Source organism: Hevea brasiliensis, chromosome 18, assembly GCF_030052815.1.
Source record: "Hevea brasiliensis isolate MT/VB/25A 57/8 chromosome 18, ASM3005281v1, whole genome shotgun sequence".
NCBI lineage: Eukaryota > Viridiplantae > Streptophyta > Magnoliopsida > Malpighiales > Euphorbiaceae > Hevea > Hevea brasiliensis.
In genome coordinates this window covers 33,103,735-33,126,826 of record NC_079510.1, presented here as the reverse complement: position 1 = coordinate 33,126,826, position 23,092 = coordinate 33,103,735, and the positions used below count along the sequence as shown (strand labels likewise).

At 34.7% G+C, this 23,092-nt stretch overlaps 2 protein-coding genes across 2 annotated transcripts; one reads left to right on the top strand and one right to left on the bottom strand.

The window, feature by feature from the left end:
• The first annotated feature begins 760 nt into the window (after nucleotides 1-760).
• LOC110664240 (uncharacterized) lies at nucleotides 761-4,549 on the top strand. The gene is made up of 5 exons (XM_021823850.2): nucleotides 761-1,377; nucleotides 1,499-1,751; nucleotides 2,962-3,060; nucleotides 3,167-3,381; nucleotides 4,379-4,549. Exons 1-5 carry the CDS (start codon nucleotides 947-949, stop codon nucleotides 4,452-4,454), a joined length of 1,074 nt encoding a protein of 357 aa, XP_021679542.2. The 5' UTR covers nucleotides 761-946; the 3' UTR covers nucleotides 4,455-4,549.
• Nucleotides 4,550-5,722: 1,173 nt separating this feature from the next.
• Nucleotides 5,723-7,265, bottom strand: LOC110664236 (probable galacturonosyltransferase-like 10). The gene has a single exon (XM_021823837.2). It carries the CDS (start codon nucleotides 7,060-7,062, stop codon nucleotides 5,956-5,958), a length of 1,107 nt encoding a protein of 368 aa, XP_021679529.1. The 5' UTR covers nucleotides 7,063-7,265; the 3' UTR covers nucleotides 5,723-5,955.
• Between the last annotated feature and the right edge of the window lie 15,827 nt (nucleotides 7,266-23,092).

The window sequence follows — 23,092 nt, the reverse complement described above, 5'->3', positions numbered from 1 at the left end:
CTCTTATTTTTTCTCTATCCAAACATAAAATGTTAAAAAATAAAATTATTTTACTCTTAAATTTTCTTTCCTCTCTTATTTTTTCTCTATCCAAACATATTATAAGACTACATAAACCGAGTTAAAGTCACAACTTAAAAAAAAAATTGATTTAAACCAGTGAAAATCGGCGATTCCAATCTTGTTTTGGCTTAAGGCCTTAGGAAGGAGGTTAGGAACTCCCTCCAATTTGGTTTAAGGCCGGTTCAATTCAATTGAACCGTTGATTTAGGCTAATCTTAATTCTGTTCATGGGCATAACAGGCCCGGCCGGGCCTACGTGGACGAATTGAATTAAGTCAAAATTGATGGTTTTAAATTAAGGTTTAAGAATGAAATTAAAATTATTGGGCCATTCAACTCTACATTCAATTTGATTCGAATTTTAATTTTGATTTTTTAATTTTGATTTTCAATTTAATTCATTTCGAGTTTGGTCAAATTGATTAATTGATTTTTTTAATTTTTTTATTTTTTAATAAAAAATAAAAAATTTAGTTTTAATTTAAAATTAAATTGATTAATTAAATGCAATTCAAATTTGATTATTATCAATTAATTTTAATTACATTAAAAAATATTTTATAATAATTTAATAATTTTTTCAATAATCGTAAAAAACCTTTAAATGACGAATAAAAATCAAAAAGATGGTTATAATATTTAGCTGGCGGCGAACCGAACCAGCTATCTAAACTTTGATGGTAAAACGGTAATATTTACATACTCCAGGGCCACTCTTACAAAAATAATTAGACCTCAAAAACAAAAGGGAATTTCTGGCCAAAGACATAACGCTACGCGAAAGATCCTTCCACGTCGACAAACGCAGAGAGACGCACGCAGATACAGCTCCAGGAAGATAGAGAGAGGGAGGGAGAGCTCTCTCCGTAGCTCGAATCTTTACATGGCGGCCGCAGCTCGAGCTTTTGTTCTCTTTCGCGTCACTGACTGGTCATCCAAAACTCACCCACCACCCCCTTCTGCAACTCCCTTTTTCCGTCACGGCCTCTTTACGCGGCTTCCTCCTTCCGTTTCGTCTGCAGCCGCCGTCACTGTGAGCTGCCTCAGCAGCGGCGGAGGAGTTTCTGACGATTTCGTATCAACGCAGAAGTCTAGCTTTGACCGTGGTTTCTCGGTAATCGCAAACATGCTTAAACGAATCGAGCCTCTCGATAACTCCGTTATCTCTAAGGGAGTTTCTGATTCGGCTAAGGATTCCATGAAGCAAACTATATCCACAATGCTAGGGTTGCTTCCATCCGACCAATTCTCTGTTACAATTAGGCTTTCAAAACATCCTCTCAATCGCCTTCTCATCTCTGCTATCATAACAGGGTTAGTTGTTGCTTGCAAAATATTTTAGATTCTGTTATTTGATCGGTGAATTTTGATCAGGTTTTGTTTTGTTAGTGGAGAATTTTGATTATGTTTTGATTTGGTGCTGGTGTGATTTTAGATACACGCTGTGGAATGCTGAGTACAGAATATCTTTAACGAGGAATTTGGATATATGTGTGGAAAATTTGGAGAAATTGAATTCTTCAAAACAGAACGAGCAATCAATAGAGCAAAGTGAAGAGAACGTGAGTGGAGGAGGTGAGATTGGTATTCAAGATTTAGAGATTAGTCCTCAGGTTTTTGGGGATTTGTCGCCGGAGGCTTTAAATTATATTCAGAAGTTGCAATCAAAGTTATCTAATATGGAGCAGGTGGGATTTTTTTCTTTCTTGACAATTGGTTTAGTGTTATTATAGCTACTATTTTATGAGGCAAGTGCAGAAAATATGCTGGAAAGGATTTTGTTTTATTCTTGATAGTTGGTGTATGACTTACTATCGAACTTCTTAGCCTTAGTCCCAAATTCCTGATAGAAGCACCATCCTTGTATCTTTGTTGTGGAATGCTCAATGAATAATTTACAATTTAGTGCTCAATAATGGCAGTGTTCTTAAAATGCGTCTGCTTTTATTTAGTGGCAGTCAAGTCAAGTGCATACTTTTCTTGCTTTTAAAATGTGTCTAAGTGGTTGTTTCTTTGGTTTGCTTAATGCAAAAACATTTTTCATCGAGAGTGGAGGGAAAATTGCAAATTGGTTTGAATGTGTATGGTTTGATCTTTTAACAGTCTAATTTTGCATATTGGTATAAGACCACTATGCTGCAAATTCAATTGAATTTGAAATTATTCTAGCGCTGTAGTAATATATACCATGACATTTATGCACTAACAGTTTCAGGTCTTGAAAGGGTTCAGCTAGGTGGATCCTTTAATTATGCCCTTTTTCTGCATTTATGAAGTACTTGACCAATTGCAGTTTTCACTAATCAGTAATTGAAAGGATTGAAAAAAAAAGGGACTTTCTATATTTGTTTTTCTTTCCCTGAAAGTTTTATACCTCTTGTTTATAATGTCCTAAAAGATTGAAATAGATTAATATTAACAACTAATGTGGATATGCATATGATGAAAGCAATTGTGGAAGGATTTGTGAACTGGCTTCTAGTGGTTTATTCTTTTGCTAAAATTCTAGAGATTTAGAATGCTTTCCATGCTGCTACCATGATGCAGCTGGACTTTCCTGTTGGATTTAATGAAAGTTTTGATATTTAGGTGCAGAGGCGTCAGTTTGGATGCTTGCCAAGTCTAATGCGTTACAACTTGCGTTGTGACCAATTTTCTGCTTTCCTCATACTTTTTTAGCCTTGAACAGAGATTGATACGTAAATTGTACCAGAATCACTTTGTGTGGTTTGTGGGGATTTGATAGTTGCTGGTGCCAGCTGACCTTGGGGGGAGAGTGCAATTATTTTGAATTTTTCAGTTGGAGACATGCCTTTTCTTACTTTATAATGCTGCCTGCATCTTAGAATGATGTGGTTTTTGATATTCTGACTTTAGATGATTGTTCTGTTGTTTCAGGAATTGAATGCCCAGAAGAAGGAAACTATGCAAATAGAATGTAACAGAGGAAGTAGGAATGATTTGTTAGAGTATTTGCGTTCTTTGGATTCTGAAATGGTAATGACCTACAATTTCTTGATGAATATTTTTTATGTTGATGTTTGTATTTAAGCCTGCAATATATTTGAAACATCTTCTTTTTGTACTTAAATATTTTCAATAGGTGTCAGAATTATCTCGACCATCATCTGTAGAGGTGGAGGATATCATTCACCAGCTTGTTCAGAGCATAGTAAGAAGATTCTTCAAAGATGATCCTACCTCCAATTTCATAGGGCATTCAGCCATAGGAAGTACAGAAGATCACAAAGACAGTGCTGATGAATTTTGTGACACCATGGGAACTTCTCGTGATTACCTAGCAAAGCTGCTTTTCTGGTTGGTCTTTGTCTTTACTCATCACAAAATTGTATGTGGTTTTGCTATTTTATATTCTATAGTTTTGAACAAGTGGTCATGCACTTAGGTGTGGAGTACACAGATTCATGAAGCTAGTGTGATGTATTTTTAATTTTTTCTTGCAAGAAAAGTGAAAAAGAATGTATTTAGTATAAATTTGATAAACAGATAAAATGATTGGTTAATTTCAGTGGTGTGCCTCAGCCTTATGCCTTGGAGCCTCAAGAAGCAAAAGGCGGGTGATGTTAGTGAGGCATGCGCCTTGCACCAGGCGTGCTTCAGGCACATTTCACTCATCCTCATGTCTTCCTTTTTTTATTTATTTTTATTTTTTAAAATTTTAACCTATTACCAACCGCAACTAACATTTCAGCACGACACTCTCTCATTGGGCAGTCCAAAAAAAAAAAGATATATATATATATATATATATATATATATATATATAGACACACACACACACACTTGAATGCTCATTATTTTCTTTATTTTTATTTTATTTTTACTTTTGATGGATTATTTCCATTTATTTACTAGTTAGAATTTGAAATATAGTATTGTTTTTAAGACATTAATATCTATAATAGTTTAGTTTTACTTTATTTATATTGCAAAAATGTTGTTGCTTGTCTATTTGAGTGTTAAATATTACATGGTATTGACACAAAATTGATATATATATATATATATATATATATATATATTGCGCTTCTCGTAATTCAAGTACCTGTGCCTGCACCTAGGCCCCAAGACCTCTTTGCACCTTCATGCACATTGTGCCTTTAATAAGTATGGTTAATTCTATGAAAGTATACTTCCATGGTAGATGTTGCTATTTTACGTGTACATACATAGGTACTTCCTACTTCCTAGTGCTACGTGTGTATATTCACTGTAGATGTTCATCTCTGCCAAAAATGATAGTGTCATTTGAGTCCTTTTGCCATACTGAATTAGTTCTCTTTTCTGCTGGCAGGTGTATGTTACTAGGTCATCATTTAAGAGGCTTGGAGAACAGGTTGCACATAAGTTGTGTTGTGGGATTGTTGTAAAGAAAAGGAGGCATGTACATTCTTTTCTTTTTGTTTAATTATGTACCTTTTTTTTTTCAAATATAAACCATTTATAGTTGCATTTTTTTTTCCCATTTCATGCTTTCATCTCTTTCTTAGTTTTCCACAAAATCTCCAAAAGCGATATGATGTCCATTTCATTCATCTGAAGAATGTAGTGTCAAACTATAGGCTAGTAATTAGTAACCCTTAATTTTTACTGTATTTGCCGAATCTTTCTTAATTATGTAGTTAGATACTATACCCTTCGTCTTACAAAGATAAGCTTACTTCTATTTTCACAAAGTTTAAAAAAATGTAGTATAGTTAAAGTAATAATTTTATTTACTATTTTTCTAATATACCTTTCACTCATATTACTCTCATAAAAATTAAATAACTTATGTTATTAAATTATTCTTGGAGTTAATGAATTTTATTTTTTCAATGCATATTAAATAAGGGCATATTAATAAGCTAATAAATAAACTACTATTTTAAAAAGGAAAGTGATCTATAGTTTGGGATAGATGAAAAAGGAAAATAAGTCTTTCTTTGTGAGATGGTGGGAGTATATAATTCTTTGCTTGGAACTCTGTGGTGGCTTGTTTGTGTGTACAAAAGAACATCTTTTGAAATGTTTGTTTGCTTACATCCCAGAAATCCTTGGTCTAAGGACCAGGGTGATTCTTCCTTTTGCATAATTAGGAAGTCTCCAGCAAAATTCATCAATCGCATAATCTTGGCCACGGTGCTTAAATTTGTGTGAATAGAATTCCCATTTTGTCATCAAACTAGTGTGAATGGTCTCCTATATACCCCCAAAATCTTTTGCAATACAAGAACCATATGCATTACAAGAATAAAATGAATAATCTGGCTTGAAAAGTTCTTCGCTGGTCATTGTTGATGAATTTTGTGTCTGTGAGGGCATGGTTTATTACCTCATGGTCCCCAATTGAAGCTGCTTTAGTTACAGATTCCCAAGAGAGCTTGACGGAATACTTTGCCAAAATTCAGTGGCACATTCAAGTGGAGGTTATTTCCCAAGTGTCCCTTTGTAATTTCTGTAGTAAAAGGGTAAGGTTCTGCAAAGAATCATCTCATTCATGTCCAGAAGATCAAGGCTTTTCAGGAGCCAGGCACAACATTGAAACTCTGAAAGAAACTATCGTCGTTTAAATTACACGAGAGAGCAAACAAATTGGCAATCTCAATTGATAGGACAAGTAAAACGCATGAATGAATTTGAGATTACTTCCCAACTCTAAAAGTATTAAAGAAATGTATTCCTTTCCATATGACAAAAATCTTTGTGAATAACAACCTCAAAACTGCAAAGAATTTTGATTCAATTGATTTCTGTATCTGGAATTTCTCCTTCTCTTTACAAAAGCTGTCCTCTCGTCTTAAAATATTAACTGAGAACAAGTTTAAATAAATAAAAGAATCACCTTTAAATAAATAAAAGAATCACCTTCTTATACTACACAAAACTTGATCATCTTTGCCTTCTCTTCATATGGTGGATATGTTGATGGTTCTTGTTTTTATGGAGGTCATAAGGTGCCCATAAAGAATCAATTGGGCAAGGCTTCATTTCATCGAGCCTCCTCCATGGCTTTCCTTTACCACTCCAATGCAACAAACTCACAGGTCCTGGATGCAAAGGCCTGCAACTTCTAACCACATTATCCCCACCAAGCCCATGCTGATTCCATCTATGATCAATTGCTTCAACATCCCCAGCAAACACTAATAAAAACGGTGGAAGAGAACCCAACTCATAAATCCTTCTCTCTTTCTGGATTCTCATCCATTTCTCAATTTCCCTAGTATAACCACCTTCTCTCCACCTCTCCAAGTCTATCACCATCACACCAGTATTAAAATAGCAAGCCATCTTCCCTTCAAAAACCCTGGAAAGCTCAGGATCTGACCAAAACTCGCTGTTGAAGTAGTTGGTGAATTTTGCGTGACAGTACTCTGGTGCTCCAATAGTTCTTGAACCAGTAAGAGGAATCCTCCATAGATTTTTTATATCATCAACAACTATTACATCTGAATCCAAATAAATCACTCGTTTAATGCAGGGCTCGAGCATATCAGCCAAGTAACTTCTTGCATAGTTCAATGGGTTGTCGAGAGCTTGACGAATGGAGGTTGAGATTAAATTATCGACCAGATTCTTCTTGAAGATGTAGACCTTAAACTTCAAAGATGGGAATGCGGACTCTACAATCTTGGTGAGTTTGCTTGGACTAATCAGCCCTGAATCTGAGGCAATAAAATGAAAGAAAATGTTTTCTGGGCAAGAAGCATGCTTGAGAACTGAATGGATTGCAGCCATGGTGCCTCTCAAGTAATGTGGATCGAGTGTCATAGCTACATGAACAAGCGAAGGATCATCTATCAAACTAGGTACAGTAGCACATTCCATTCCATTTTGATACTCTGGGGCCTCCAAGAATTGCAGAGAAAAATCAAACTGATCAATCTTTCTCTCATTGAAATCACTGGTAGATTTACTGTGAAAAGATCGAATAGCATCACTGGGAAAGATCAAGAAGAAGAAGAAGAAAACATAAAAGATTGTGCGAGAAAACATTAGGAATTGAGGAGAGAGATGAAGATGCTGTTTTCTGGAATGACATTGAAGAAAAGATGTTATAGTTTTATATACAAAGGACAGAAGATATGAAATGACGAAGAAAAGAATACAAGGAAATTAAGGAACGCGTCTGAGACTTGTGAATGCGAAGCTTCGCTGGTTTGAATGTTTTTTTTTTCCTTCAACGCGTCTGCTTTTAATTTTCTAAGAAGTCAATAATTGAATAAATTTTAATTTTTTATATTTTAAAGAATCTATTCAACTAAATACAATTCATATATTTACACTTTATTTATCAGTGTTTTAATAATTATTTTCTTTTATTTTTACTGTAATTAAATTTAAACTCAATAATTATAGACGTATTAAAAAGTAAAATAATTAAAAAAAAATTAAATTTTATGAGTTTACTTATAAGCACTAATAAAGCCAGAAGTTTTGCTTAGAAGGCCCAATTAAAATACATAATCTATTAATAAATTACTTATGTAACTATTGATCGAAGGAATTGATTAAGTAACGATGATAACTGTTTTATAATTATAAAATAAAATATTTAATAAATATAATAATAAAAATAAATGCTTTATTTTTTTTTTAAAAATGTTAATTTGCTAAAAATTAAATGTAATTGCTATTGATTTAAAAATATAATGAATGATTAATATTATAAATTGCTAAAGTTAAAATATATTGATGACCTAATATTAAAATATTTATTCAATTTATTAAAAAATTTATACAATTTAACTCAAATCTATTTTTTTTAAAAAAATTATGAAAAAATAGATTCAATTAAAATTATAGATTAAATAAAAAAATTATGAAAAACAAATTTAGTTAAAATTATAGATTAAATAAAATAAATAATATGGTTTAATTTCTAATATTATGAAAAAAAAAATTTCAACTTGAGTGTGAAGACATTTTAGCAAGAAAAAAAAATCTAAAATAATAATGAGATTCCAAGAAGAAAGCTACTAATATTTTAAATTGATGAAAAAATATGAGAGAATTATATTTGATTTTTTTTAATGATATTATTTAATAATTTAAATCATAAAGAATAAAAATTAGTGATTGTGAATTTATTAAATGAGAAAATAATAAAATAAAATTGATGAAGAATATAGAGATGAAGAAAAAACGACGATTTGAATTTTTTTTTAATACGAGGATTTATATTTCATTGTATCATTCTTTTAATATAGAATTAGGAGTTTTTTTTATATATAAAATTACTATTAAATTTACTTAAAAATTTTAAAATCCTCAAACTCTCGTACTCATCAAAATTTAATATAAGAATTAAAAAAAATTACCATTAAATCCTTAAAAATTGTCAAAATTTTAGGGGGGCCCAATGCCCCCCTTGCCCCCATATGGTTTCGTCTATGCCTATAAGCTAATCAAACTAATTTATAAGATCTAAAAATATATTAATTTGTTTATTTATAATAAATTTTATACTTATAAACTAAAAAAAATAAATTATAGGTCTAATTTTTAATTTTAATACTTATAAATCTTGTGTTTAGAAGTTAGTTTGATAATATTTTACATTCTTATCTTTATTTAATTTTAAATTATTATTATAAATCTTTTTAATTATTTTAATAATAAATATATTTACTATTTTTTATCAAACACGTTTAATTATTTATCAATAACTTATAAATATTTTAATTAAATATATAATTATTAAAAAATTTAAATATTTATAAATTTAAATTAATTTTACAAGTAATTATTATTTATAAATTAATTTTTATGTATGACGTTAAATATTCTTCAATTTTCGTAACAAAAATTAAAATATAATAATTCAATAAAAAATTAAAAATTGAAAAAAAAGGTTGAAAATGGAATTTTTCTGTCGTACTTGAAAACATGTGATCACATGCTATTTCAGAATTTATTTATTTATTTATTTGAATCCTTATATTATTATTTATCGGTGGAATTGAGACACCCGCAGTATTGATAGTCACATCGACAGCTGTATCAGTCAAAAAGTTTCATCTGAGCTTGGGGGGAGGGGGAGAGACGGCGCGGGGGCGCGGGGGGACGGAATTTTTATTTTTTTTATTTTTTAATTTTTGAGAGAAAGAGGGATTCATCATTTTATTTGACAGGAATTAAATTTTTTATTAAGTTGACAGGAATTAATCTTAACATGCATTTCTACACACCTCTATCATCTTTATATATAAAACTAGTTAAATATTCATACTTTGATAAATTTTTAATATATTTATATTTGAAAGTAATATTAATAAATTATAATAAAAAAATATAAATTTAATATTGCATATATTATTAAAAAACATGTGCAAATATTAACAAAATAATTATTAACGTAAATTTACATTAATATTTTAAATAATTATAAAAAAAATTAAAAAGCAAAATAAAATAAAAAATATACTTTTACTTAAAAAATTAAAATCATTTCACTTTAAATATGATATTATCAATTATTAATTTTATTTTATTTTTTACTTTCATCGTATTTAAAGTTGATTATAAAAATTTTAAGAATTAAACATTTAAAGAGAAATTACAAAAGAGTATCGTATGATTCCACTCATTTTTATTTTAGGATTTATGCTTTACTTTATGACAAAGTGGTATCTTTAGTAAATGATAATTTTTCATCTTTTTTAATTAAAAAATGCTTACGTGAAATAAAAAAATACTAATGTGAAAAAGAAGTCTGCTCATTTTTATTTTATGATTTGTGATTTATTTTGTGGTAAAGTAGTACTTTTAGCCAATAATAACTTTTCGTCTTTTCTTTGTTAAAAGATGCTAACCTAGAATAGAAAAGTGTTGATGTGAAAGAGAAATCATGTAACACCACTATTTGTATAGCCTGGTATATTTCACTGTTCCGGTGATCGGTGTCGGTCCGGATAATTAAGGGGATTAGAACCACACTTAAGACAACTAGATAAGCTTTAAACACAAATAATTAGTAATTGCCAATTAGTTAAGTATAAATAAGAAAAAAAGAACATATGAAGTTAAACGAGCCGAGAGTCACAGCGATGAGTGACCTTCTCGGGAACGACTGCGAAGTTAATTTAAACTCAAATTTTGAACCGTAAAATGTGACGCTGCGGTCCTTATGACTATTATAAACACAGTGAAAAAGAGAAAATTACGAAAAAGAACTGTTAAGCCAGTCAAATAATTAGGTCAGAGAGCCAAAAGAAATATTGGATTATTTGCAAACCGGGTTGAACCGGCGAGGGCAATTTGGTCAATTGATCCTGAGAGCTGACTCCTGACCCAGCAATCAAATAAAATCGGAGAAAAGAAAATTTTGGAATCGAGAATTAAATTAAAGAACTAATAGAAAAATAAATAAAAAAAAAATGAAAAAGTTAAAAAAGTGATGACATCATGCATGATGCCATAAAAATAATAGTTAATATATTTAATTAAATTGATTTTTGGTCTTTCATAAAACATAAAAGAAGGAAAAGAAAAAAAAAAAAAACCAAAAGTCTTCTTCTTCCTCACCTTGTGCCGCCTTCATTCTCTCTCTCCCTCACCATTGCAAAACTCCATTAAAGCTCTTAAGTCAAGCTTCATACACCCTAAATTAACCATGAATTCCCCTAAAGTCCTTAAGTAAATCATAACCTAAACCCTTGATTTAGCTATTGTCTACAAAAAGAAGAAAAAAGGAGGAGAAATAAGAAGAGGAAAAAGACACCTAAGAAAGGTTAGTATGCTAACTTTTAACTTTCTACTTTAAATGCAAGTTTAGTTACTTAAATGAGCTTAGAAACTAAAGAAATGAAATAAAAATATGTGTGAAGGACTAAACTAAAATTTGGCCAGCATGAAGGGGAGGGTGATTTGCATGAGTTTGATCGAGTTAAACATGTTAGGATGCTTGAATGAGTTGAAAGATTGTGTTTATATGCTTTGAATTAGTTAAATGCAATGAATTAGTGTGGTTAGGGTTTGAGACTTAGGGTTTAGGGGCAAAAATTTGGAGAAATTGGTAAATGATATGTTTGACCTAATGTGAAGTGAAAAATGGTCATTTGTGACCAAATGAGTTGTGTTGGAATGGTTGGAGTTAAGGCCAAATTTGGATGGAGTATGCAGCATGACCAAATTACCTTTGAGAGACCAAAAATGAAATTTTAGAAGTCCAATTGGTATGAGACCAATCGGGAATGAAAATAGACACTAAATGACACAATTTTCACTTAGGAAGCATGCCCAAAAAGTGACCAAAACCTAGTGAATAAATTGACCAAAGTTAAAAAATCACAGTCTGCCTCTGTACAAACTGACCAAATGTGTTTATTCATTTGGCCATAACTTGAGCTAGGCAGGTCAAAATGACCTGAAATTTTACTAGTGGTTAGATTAGATATAGACCTAAAACTTTCATGAAGAACACCAACCCAAATTATGCCATTAACCAAGTCATTTGGCCACCCCAAGTTGGTGACCCAAAACTGCCAGCACTAAAAATTGCCCAGAATTATGGGTTGTGTCCAATCTGGCAACCATGGTTCAAATGGCTATAACTTGAGCTACAAAACTCCAATTAGAGTGATTCAAAAAGGAGAATAAACTTAATACAATAGGGAACATTTTCTATGAAGGAAGTTCTCCCAAATTCCAACAGAAAAGTGACCAATGGAACAGTGCAACCTTAGACATCAAAACTGAAAATTTATCAAATTTGCCTAAAAGACTTAGAATTTGAATAAACAACCAAAACCAACAAATTTAGTGACCAAAATGTGGTATGTGGGTGAAATTGGAATTCCCATACCTATTAAGCTTTTAAAAGTCAACAAATTGACTTGAATAGTGTAGTGAATAGTAACCCCGAAATACAAAATTTCAAGAACGTCGAGTTTAACACGTTAGAGCTAGGTAAAAGTGAAGTTAAATTTATTTTTGGATTTCTGCTAAGTTATGGCATTGAAACACTGTAAAATTGTGTGTTTCAGCTGAAAAGAATACCGAAAAAGAACCCGAGGAACCGAATCAAGGCCAAGAGGCGACTCGCTTGAGGTTTGTGCACAACATCACTATGCTTTAAAATTCATTGATAAAGTGATTGAAATATGTATTTTACTTTTGCATTGAATTGTTGAAAGTTTATTTGTGACATTATTTATGATGTTTTGATTTAAACTGTGAAAGTTATTGTATATATTTGAAATAGCAATGTTTAACAAATTGTTAAGATAAGTTTTGAAACCACAGTGTCATGACCATATATTTGAACACCTCACTAGCATGACTAGTGGGGGTAATTAGTTTCGAATTTTGATTCCTTCTTTGGAGAAGTGTTGAGGTGTGCCAATAGAAGAGGATGTGAATGGATATCCATATATTTGAGCTAGCTAGCCTTGTGATGTGATTTCTCTTTAGCCTCTGGCTATTGAGATTCTATTTGTTTCGAATGGCATGATCTAACTGTGGGTTTTATGAAATATAATTTGATACTTCAAAATGAAATTGTTTAGGATTAAAATCTCATAATTCATGATTTGTATTTAATTCTCATGTTCAGTCAAATTTTTGAATAAATGTGATATAAGTTCTGCATAAAGATTATTTTAGTATGTTGTGCACCACTGAGTCCTAGTACTCAGCGATAGCTTTTATTGCTGTCGCAGATATAGAGACTAGAGGAGTAGCAGACTGAGCTGCAGAGGTGTGAGGATCTATCAGCTTGAAGTTATCGGGTATAATTTATACCCTGCCTGTAAATATTTATTTTGATGTATGTATTGCACATAAATGTATGGACATGTAAATCGGTCTTGAGCAGTTTATACAAAGTTTGTATAAAGTTGTAATAAAATTTAGTGAAATTTTCATACTGTAGATTTTGGTACGATGTATATATATATATAGTTTTTTGTCTTTAATGAATGCAATTGTTTTATTTTAATTTGAATGAGATTGATAGATATTATTTTACTGATGATTAAATTTTGGAAATTGAGAATTGTTGACTGTTGAATTTTGAGATTTGAGAAATTATTGAGATTGATTGTGAAATTGAAGTAGTGGTTGAAAAAAAAATTTGGAAGTGCATTTTTATAGGTATTTGAAGAACTGTTTTCTCAAAATATAAATGGACCTCTGTCAAAATTTTTATAAAATTTGCGGAGAAATAAAATGGACCAAAAATATTAACTAGTTTTAATTTTAATTAAATGTTTTAAATACCTATTAGAAAATGCTCACCACTTACAAAAGTAAGAAAATTGTTTTAAAATCCCTTGTAGGGTACTTAATGAGTTATCGGTAAGTGAAGTGCGGTAGTTCATTAGGTATTCTACGGGATCATGTTATGCCTTACAGAGGGGTAAGGTGTGACATGTTTTAGTGGTATCAGAGCAAATTTTTGAAGTATGTTTTAACTTGAGAATTTGTGTCTTTCTTGTTAAGTACAACTGCTCAATGTCCATAATTGTTACATACAGTGCATTACATCATGAATATGAACTAACGAAGGGAAATCTCCTTGTGTTACTTATTCAGGAGATACCCTAACTTCAGACTGAGATGGAAAAAGGGGATCGCTCAGTTGAGCAGTCTGTTGAAGCTGAGGCACAAGGGGAAGCCCTAGCTTTGCAGAATGTTAGTGGATCTGTAGCACCAGCCCTGCAAATGCTGTAGTTTCCTGCACAGTTCGCACAGCAGATGGCTGTGATGTTTCAACAAATGGCTGGGGGTATGCCTGTTCAAGCTCCACCCCAAACACCTGTGGCACAACCACTGCCTCTAGCCAGACAGTATGATAAATTACTAAAGTATGGGGCTGCAGAATTTAAGGGTACAGTAGACCCTTTAGAGGCAGAGCAATGGCTTGAAAGAATGAACAGAGTATTTAAGAAGTTACACTGCCAAGATGAACTGAAGTTTGAGTATTCTGTGTCGTTATTGCAAGGGGATGGGTATGATTGGTGGAAGACCATCCCCCACAGCTTGGCTGAACCACCAGTGCTGACCTGGGATGACTTCATCAGAGAATTCAGATAGAAATACATCCCAGATGCATATGTTGATCAGAAGTTGCAAGAATTTTTAAGTTTGAAACCATGGAATAGATCAGTGGCAGAGTATGAGAAGGATTTCTCCCGCTTAAGTCATGATGCTGGGAGTCTCCTTTCCACCAGCAAGGCAAGGTGCAAGAGATTTGAGACGGGATTGAAGCCCAGTATAAGGATGCAAGTAGTGGGATTCAGGCACAACAATTTTTCAGAACTTATGTCTCAAGCACTTGAGCTGGAGAGAATTGAATCAGAAGTGACCCCAAGAAAAGAAAAATCAGAGAAAGCTGAGAAATTAGAAAAAAACAAGGGGAAAAAGTTAGTAGAACAGAGTTCTGATAGGACCTCTGGAAAGAAGAAGAAATTTAGTAGACCCAGCAGGGGTCGAGGTGGAAGATTTGGTAGGGGCAGATTTTCCGGATAGAGACCCCCTAGGTCTGGTCAGCAGTCGAGTAGGGGTTCACATTATGCCCGCCCCTGTGAGACTTGTGGCAAGATTCACGGGGGGGAATGCTATTGAGCCACTGGAGTCTGTTTTAACTGTGAAGGCAAGGGCCATATGGCTAAAGACTGCACTAGTGCTCCATCTCCGAGATATGGTCCAGCTCCTACTACTGCCGAGAGATCTATTCAGAGTCCTACTCCCAGAGGTTCACAGTCAGTTGGCAGAGGAAGAGGTAGAGGTAGAGGCGCTGCTTTAGGCAGTCAGGGCACAGTTGGTCAATCAGCACAAGAAAGTGCTTCAGCCAGAGTCTACACAATGAGACAGTGAGAAGAGGCTGAGACTTTCGATGTGGTAGCTGGTACATTCTCTATCTCTGATCAAGAAGTATTTGTATTGTTTGATCCGGGTTCAACCCATTCATATGTTAGTGCTAGCATAGTCTGTTCACTTGCTGTTCCATGTGTACAAATGGGTTTTGAAGTGCTAGTAAATAGTCTGTAACACCCCGTTTGCATAGCCTGGTAGATTTCACTGTTCTGGTGACCGGTGTCGGTCCGGACAATTAAGGGGATTAGAACCTCACTCAAGACAATTAGAGAAGCTATAAACACAAATAATTAGTAATGTCCAATTAGTTAAGTATAAACAAGAAAAATAGAACATAAGAAGTTAAACGAGCCGAGAGTCACAGCGATGGGTGACCTTCTCAGAACGAGCATTGAAGTCATTTTAAACTCAAATTTGAACCGTAAAAAGTGACTGCGGTCCTTAGGACCCTTATGAACACGATGGAAAGAGAAAATCACGAAAAGAAGCATTAAGTCAGTCAAATAATTAGGTCAGGGAACCAAAAGAAATATGGAATTATTTGCAAACCGGGATGAACCGGCGAGGGGCAATTTGGTCAATTGACCCAGAGAGCTGACTCCTGACCAAGTTGTCAAATAAAATCGGAGAAAAAAAAACTTCGGGATCGAGAATTAAATTAAAGAACTAATAGAAAAAAAAAGAGAAAATGAAAAAGTTAAAAAGGTGTAGGAAGATGACATCATGCATGATATCATGCATGATGCCATAAGTCATATAATTAATAAATTAATTAAATGGATTTTTGGTCTTCCTAAAGAGATAAAAGACAAAAGAAAAGAAAAGAAAAAAAAATAAAACACAAGTCTTCTTCAAAAAAACGTCACTCTCTCTCTCCCACACCAAAACCTCCATTAAAGCTCAATTTTGAGCTTGCATATTATAAGATTTCACCATACAAAAGTAAGCCACCATAGTTAAAGCTTGTCTAGGCAACTTGAGAAGAAGATTGGTCATCAAAGAAAGAAGAAAAGAAGAAAGAAAATTAGAGAAAAGGGGAGTTAGAAGTTGCTACACCAAGGTTAGTGATTTAAGGTACAAGATTAGTTTACTTGTTGTGTTTTTAGCTTGAATTAGCTTGTAATATGCTTAAAATGAAAAAAAAATATGTATGAGGGACTAAACTGAAATTCATCCAGCAGGGAGGGGAGAGTGATTTGCATGAGTTTGAGTGAGTTAAACATGTTAAAATGCTTGAATGAGTTGAAAGATTGTGTTTATATGCTTTGAATTAGTTAATTACAATAAATTAGTGAGATTAGGGTTAGGAGGCCTAGGGTTTTGAGACAAATTTTGGAGAAATGCATAAATGATGACTTTGACATATTGTGAAGAGAAAAATGGTCAATAATGACCAAAGGAGATGTGTGGGAATTGTTAGAATGTAAGTCAAATTCGTAGGGTAAATGGTCATGCTGCTGGCAGCATGACTAAGCCAATTTTGAAGGATCAAAACGAAAATTTTACAGGCCCAATTGATATGCCACCAATTGGAGATGAAAATAGACATAAAATAGCACAATTTTCATTAAGGAACCATGGCCAAAAACTGACCAAAACTTAGTGAACCAATTGACCAAAGTGAAATGAGAGCAGGCTGCCACTGCATAAACTGACCAAATGAACAGTAATTGTTCATTTGGTCATAACTCGAGCTAGAAAGGTCAAAATGACCTGAAATTTTACCAATAATTAGATAAGATATAGATCTAAAACTTTCATGAAGAACACCAACCCAAATTATGCTATTAACCTAATCAAATGATTGAGCAAATTTGAGTTATTGAACCTGCAAAACTGCAGATTTCCATTTAAGCAGTAAAGTTCCAATGGCTATAACTCTCTCTAGAAAACTCCGATTTAGGTGATTCTTGAACCGATGGAAACCTAAGACATAGTAGAAAATTTTGTATGAAGGAAATTAGACCAAATTATGGACTTAACTTGATCAAATTACTGCACGAAGTTGGATAAAAAATCTGCCAGAACCAAAATTGCAGCATGAACAGTGCACGTGAACAGTAATTGTATTTTGGCTATAACTTGAGCTACAAAACTCCAATTGGGGTGATCCAAAAATGAGAATACACTTAAGACAATAAGGAACATTTTCTATGAAGGAAGTTTTGCCAAATTCCAACAGTAAAAGGGCCAATGAAACAGTGCAACTTAGGACTCCAAAACCGAAAATTGGCAATTTTGCCTAAAAGACCTAAGTTTTGAGAAAATGACCAAAACTAACAAGTTTAGTGACCAAAATGTGGAAGGTAGGTGAATTTGGAATTCCCATACCTATTAAGCCTTAGAAAGTCAACAATTTGACTTGAATAGTACAGTGAATAGTAACCCGAAACACAAAAATTTTGAGAACATCGAATTTAACACGTTAAAACTAGGTAAATGTGAAGCTAAATTTATTTTGGATTTGTGTTAAGTTCTAGTACTGAAACATTGTAAAATTGTGTGTTTCAGTTGAAAAGAATATCGGGAAGGAACCCGAGGAACCGAGTCGAGGCTAAGGGACGACTCGCTTGAGGTTTGTGCACAACATCTCCATGCTTTAAAATTCATTGATAAAGTGAACGAAATATGTATTTTACTTGTGCTTTGGAATTGTTGAAAGTTTATTTGTGACATTATTTATGATGTTTTGATTTAAACTGTGAAAGTTATTATGTATATTGAAATGATAATGTTTAGCAAATTGTTAAGATAAGTTTTGAAACCACAGTGTCATGACCATATATTTGAACACCTCACTAGACGACTAGTGGGTGTAATTAGTTTCGAATTTTGATTCCTTCTCTGGAGAAGTGTTGAGGTGTGCCAGTAGAAGAGGATGTGAATGGATATCCATATATTTGAGCTAGCTAGCCTTGTGATGTGATTTCTCTTTAGCCTCTGGCTATTGAGATTCTATTTGTTTCGAATGGCATGATTTAACTGTGGGTTTTATGAAATGTGTTTTGATACTTCGAAATGAACTTGGTTTGCATTTAAAATCTCACAATGCATGATTTGTACTTAATTCTCATGTTCAGCCAAAATTTTGAATAAATGTGATTTAAGTTTTACATAAAGATTATTTTAGTATGTTGTGCACCACTGAGTCCTAGTACTCAGCGATGGCTTCTATTGCTGTCGCAGATACAGAGACTAGAGGAGCAGCAGGCTGAGCTGCTGAGGTGTGAGGACCTATCAACTTAAAGTCTTCGGGTATAATTTATACCCTAATTGTAAATATTTCTTTCATGTATGTATTGCATATAAATGTATGGACGTGTAAATGGGTCTTAAGCAGCTTGTACAAAAATTTGTATGAAGTTTGTAATAAAGTTTAGTTTGTATTTCTTTTGATGTAAATTTTGTAAGAATGTACATAAATTGTGTTGTCTCTAATGAAATATGAGTACAACTATTTTATTTAATTTAAATAAAATGTATTGCTAGTATGCTGAGGATTATTAAATTTTGAACTTGAGAAATTTATTGAAATGATTGTGAAATTGATTGAGTTTGATTGTGAAATCGAAGTAGTGGTTGAGAAAAACTTTTAGAAGTGCTTTTTACAGGTATTTGAAGAACTGTTTTCTCAAAATACAGACAGAACTCTGTCAAAATTTTTATAAAATTTGCGAAAAACTAAAATGGACCAAAAATATAAATTAGATTTACTTTTAATCATATGTTTTAAATACCTATTAGAAAATGCTCACCACTTGTCAAAAGTAAGAAAATTGTTTAAAATCCCTTGTGGGGTACTTAATGAGTTATCGGTAGGTGAAGTTCGGTAGTTCATTAGGTATTCTACGGGATCATGTTATGCCTTACAGAGGGGTAAGGTGTGACATGTTTTAGTGGTATCAGAGCAAATTTTTGAAGTATGTTTTAACATATAAATTTGTGTCTTTCTTGTAAAGTATAACTGCTCAATGTCCATAATTGTTACATACGATTGCATTACATCATGAATATGAACTAACGGAGGGAAATATCCTTGTGTTATTTGTTCAGGAGATACCTTAACTTCAGACTGAAATGGAAGAAGGGGATCGCTCTATTGAGCAATCTATTGAAGCTGAGGCACAAGAGGAAGCCACAGCTCTACAGAATGTCAGTGGGTCAGTGGCACCAGCCGCAAATGCCGCAATTTCTGCCACGATTCGCATGTGAGATGGCGGCAATGTTTCAACAAATGGCTGGGGGTATGCCTGTTCAAGCTCCACCCCAACCACCTGTGGCACAACCACTGCCTCCAGCCAGACAATATGATAAACTACTGAAGTATGGAGCTGCAGAATTTAAGGGTACAGTGGACCCTTTAGAGGCAGAGCAATGGCTTGAAAGAATGGACAGAGTATTTAAGAAGCTACATTGCCAAGATGAACTGAAGTTTGAGTACTCTGTGTCACTACTGCAAGGGGATGCATATGATTGGTGGAAGACCATCCCCACGGCTTAATGAACCACCGATGTTGACACAGGATGACTTCATCAGAGAATTCAGACAGAAATACATCCTAGATGCATATGTTGACCAGAAATTGCAAGAATTTTTGAGTCTGAAACAAGGAAATCGATTAGTGGCAGAGTATGAGAGGGAGTTCTCCCATTTGAGTCACTATGCGGGGAGTCTCCTTACTACCAGCAAGGCTAGATGCAAGAGATTTGAGATGGGTTTGAAGCCCAGTATAAGGATGCAAGTTATGGGATTTTGACACAGCAACTTCTCAGAGCTTATGTCTCAAGCACTTGAACTGGAGAGAATTGAATCAGAAGCAACCCCAGTGAAAGAAAAATCAGAAAAAGCTGAGAAATCAGAAAAAGACAAGGGGGAAAAATCAGTTGAACAGAGTTCTGGTGCTACCTCTGGAAAGAAAAAGAAGTTTAGTGGACCCAGCAGGGGTCGAGATGGAAGATTTGGTAGAGGCAGATTTTACGGCGAGACCCCCTAGGTCCGGATAGCGATCGGCAGGGTCCATATTGCACTGCCTGTGAGACTTGTGGCAAGGTTCATGGGGGGGAATGTTATTGGGCCACTGGAGCCTGTTTTAACTGCGGTGGCAAGGGCCGTATAGCTAAAGACTGTACTAGTGCTCCGAGATACAGTCCAGCTCCTACTACTGCCGAGGGATCTATTCAAAGTCCTGCTCCCAGAGGTTCACAGTCAGTTGGCAGAGGAAGAGGCAGAGGTAGAGGCACCTTTCAAGCGATCGAGCACGATTGGTCGATCGGGACAAGGAAGTGCTTCAACCAGAATCTACACAATGAGACAGCGAGAAGAGGCTGAGACTTCTGATGTGGTAGCTGGTACATTCTCTATCTCTGATCAAGATGTATTTGTGTTGTTTGATCCGAGTTCAACCCATTCATATGTTAGTGCTAGCATAGTCAGTTCACTTGCTGTTCCATGTGTGCAAATGGATTTTGAAGTGCTAGTAACTAGTCCGTTAGGACAAGAGGTCCGGGTCAACAGAATTTATAAAGACTGTCCTTTGGTGATCCAAGGACATGTTTTCCCGTCAGACTTGATTAAAATGCCCTTCAGAGAGTATGATATCATCTTGGGCATGGATTGGTTAGCTAGGCATCATGCCATGATTGACTGTAGACTGAAGACAGTCACTTTTGGTCTCCCTTTGTACGATAATGTGGTAATACATGGGGAGAGGCAATTACTGCCATCAAACATCATTTCGGCTGCACTAGCCAGAAGAATGATCAAAAAGGGGTGTGAAGCATACTTAGCACATGTGATGGACACCCAAGTGGGGAGCCCAGCACTAAAGGACATCCCTACTATATGTGATTTTCCGGATGTGTTTCCTGATGAATTGCCAGGATTACCTCCAGAAAGAGAGGTGCAGTTTGAGATTGATGTTATTCCTGGTGTGGACCCAATCTCCATAACACCATATAGAATGGCACCAGCAGAATTAAAAGAGTTGAAAGTGCAATTGTAAGAATTGCTTGACAAGGGCTTTATTCGCCCTAGTGTGTCACCTTGGGGAGCGCCATTATTGTTTGTTAAGAAGAAGGACGGCACTCTCTGGTTATGCATTGACTATCGGCAGTTGAATAAGGTGACAATAAAGAATAGATATCCATTGCCCCGTATTGATGATTTGTTTGATCAGTTGAGGGGTGCAGCTGTGTTCTCCAAAATTGACCTGAGATCAGGTTATTATTAGCTGAAAGTACAAGAGCAGAGTATTTCTAAAACTGCCTTCAAAACCCGCTATGGCCATTATGAGTTTTTGGTTATGCCATTCGGGTTAACTAATGTTCCGGCTGCTTTTATGGATCTGATGAACACTATCTTCAGACCATACCTTGACCAGTTTGTTGTGGTATTCATAGATGATATATTGGTCTATTCGAGGAATGTAGAAGAGCATGATAGACATCTGCGGATTGTACTGCAGACTTTGAGAGAGAAACAGCTATATGCCAAATTGTCGAAGTGTGAATTTTGGCTGAGAGAAATATCTTTCTTGGGGCATGTAGTATCAGAAGAGGGCATCAAGGTAGATCCAAGTAAGATTGAAGCTGTCCTTAATTGGAGGCCACCTAGAAATGTAATAGAAATTCGTAGTTTTCTGGGTTTAGCCGGATACTACCGTCGATTTGTGAAGGGATTCTCCATGTTGGCATCTCCATTGACCAAGCTGCTTAGAAAAGATGTAAAGTTTCAGTGGACGGACAAATGCCAGCAGAGTTTTGATGAATTGAAGAGATGTTTGACTGAAGCTCCAGTCTTGACTTTACCTACTCCGGGTAAAGAATACACAGTATATAGTGATGCTTCTCACAATGGGTTAGGCTGTGTATTGATGCAAGATCGAAATGTCATTGCCTATGCATCACGCCAGCTAAAACCGCATGAGAGAAACTATCCAACACATGACTTGGAGCTTGCAGCTATAATGTTTGCTCTTAAGATCTAGAGACACTATTTGTATGGGGAGAAGTGCCACATCTATACAGATCATAAGAGTTAGAAGTATTTGGGCACCCAGAAAGAGCTGAATTTGAGACAGAGGAGATGGTTAGAGTTGATAAAAGACTATGATTGTCTGATAGACTATCAGCCAGGGAAAGCTAATGTTGTGGCTGATGCCTTAAGTCGCAAGACTATGGCAAGTTTACGGGTTACTCCTTTGTCTTTGGTACATGAGTTAAGATCATTGCATGCCAGCTTAGAGATTAATGATGATGGGCAGACAGCTGTTGCATGGCATGTACAGCCAGTGTTGATTGATCAGATTAGAATGGCTACTCAGAATGATCAGAAGTATCAGAAGTTGATGGAAGAAGTCCGACAGGGCAAGAAACCAGAGTTCTCAATCAGAGATGATGGTTTACTATTACACCAGGGCAGAATGTGTGTTCCTAATAATGTTGATTTGAGGCAGATTATTTTGAATGAAGCACATGAGTCTCCTTTTGCCATGCACCCTGGTGGTACAAAAATATATAGGGGGCTAAAAGAGCATTACTGGTGGATGGGTATGAAACGAGATGTGGCAGAGTTTGTATCCAAATGCCTAACTTGTCAGCAAGTGAAGGCAGAGCATCAAGTACCTACTGGGTTGTTACATCCACTACCAGTACCAGAGTGGAAATGGGAGAGAATAACGATGGATTTTGTGATGGGACTTCCGAGGACACAGAAGAGTCATGATGCAGTTTGGGTCATTATTGACAGACTGACTAAATCTGCTCATTTTCTGCCAGTTCGGATGGACTACAGTTTAGAAAGATTGGCCAAGTTATACATCGATGAGATTGTAAGAATGCATGGAGTGCCAGTATCCATTGTATCAGACAGAGATCCTAGGTTCACTTCTAGATTCTGGGTTAGTCTTCAGAGAGCCCTAGGAACTAGATTGAACTTGATCGCATTCCACCCACGCATGCATGGCCACCGAGAGGGTAATTCAGATCTTGGAGGACATGCTACGGGCTTGTGTGATTGAGTTTGAGGGCAGTTGGGATACACACTTGCCTTTGATTGAGTTTGCTTACAACAACAGCTACCAATTAAGCATTGGGATGCCTCCATATGAAGCTTTGTATGGCAGAAAATGTAGAACCCCGTTGTGTTGGGATGACGTGGGTGAAAGAAAGATGATTGGATCCAAAATTGTTCAACAAACTGAAGAAA

Coding starts and splice junctions, on each gene's coding strand:
- LOC110664240 (XM_021823850.2), top strand. CDS start 947: ATGGCGGCCGCAGCTCGAGCTTTTGTTCTCTTTCGCGTCACTGACTGG. Junction 1,378..1,498: donor ATCTCTGCTATCATAACAGG/GTTAGTTGTTGC, acceptor GTGTGATTTTAG/ATACACGCTGTGGAATGCTG. Junction 1,752..2,961: donor AGTTATCTAATATGGAGCAG/GTGGGATTTTTT, acceptor CTGTTGTTTCAG/GAATTGAATGCCCAGAAGAA.
- LOC110664236 (XM_021823837.2), bottom strand. CDS start 7,062: ATGTTTTCTCGCACAATCTTTTATGTTTTCTTCTTCTTCTTCTTGATC.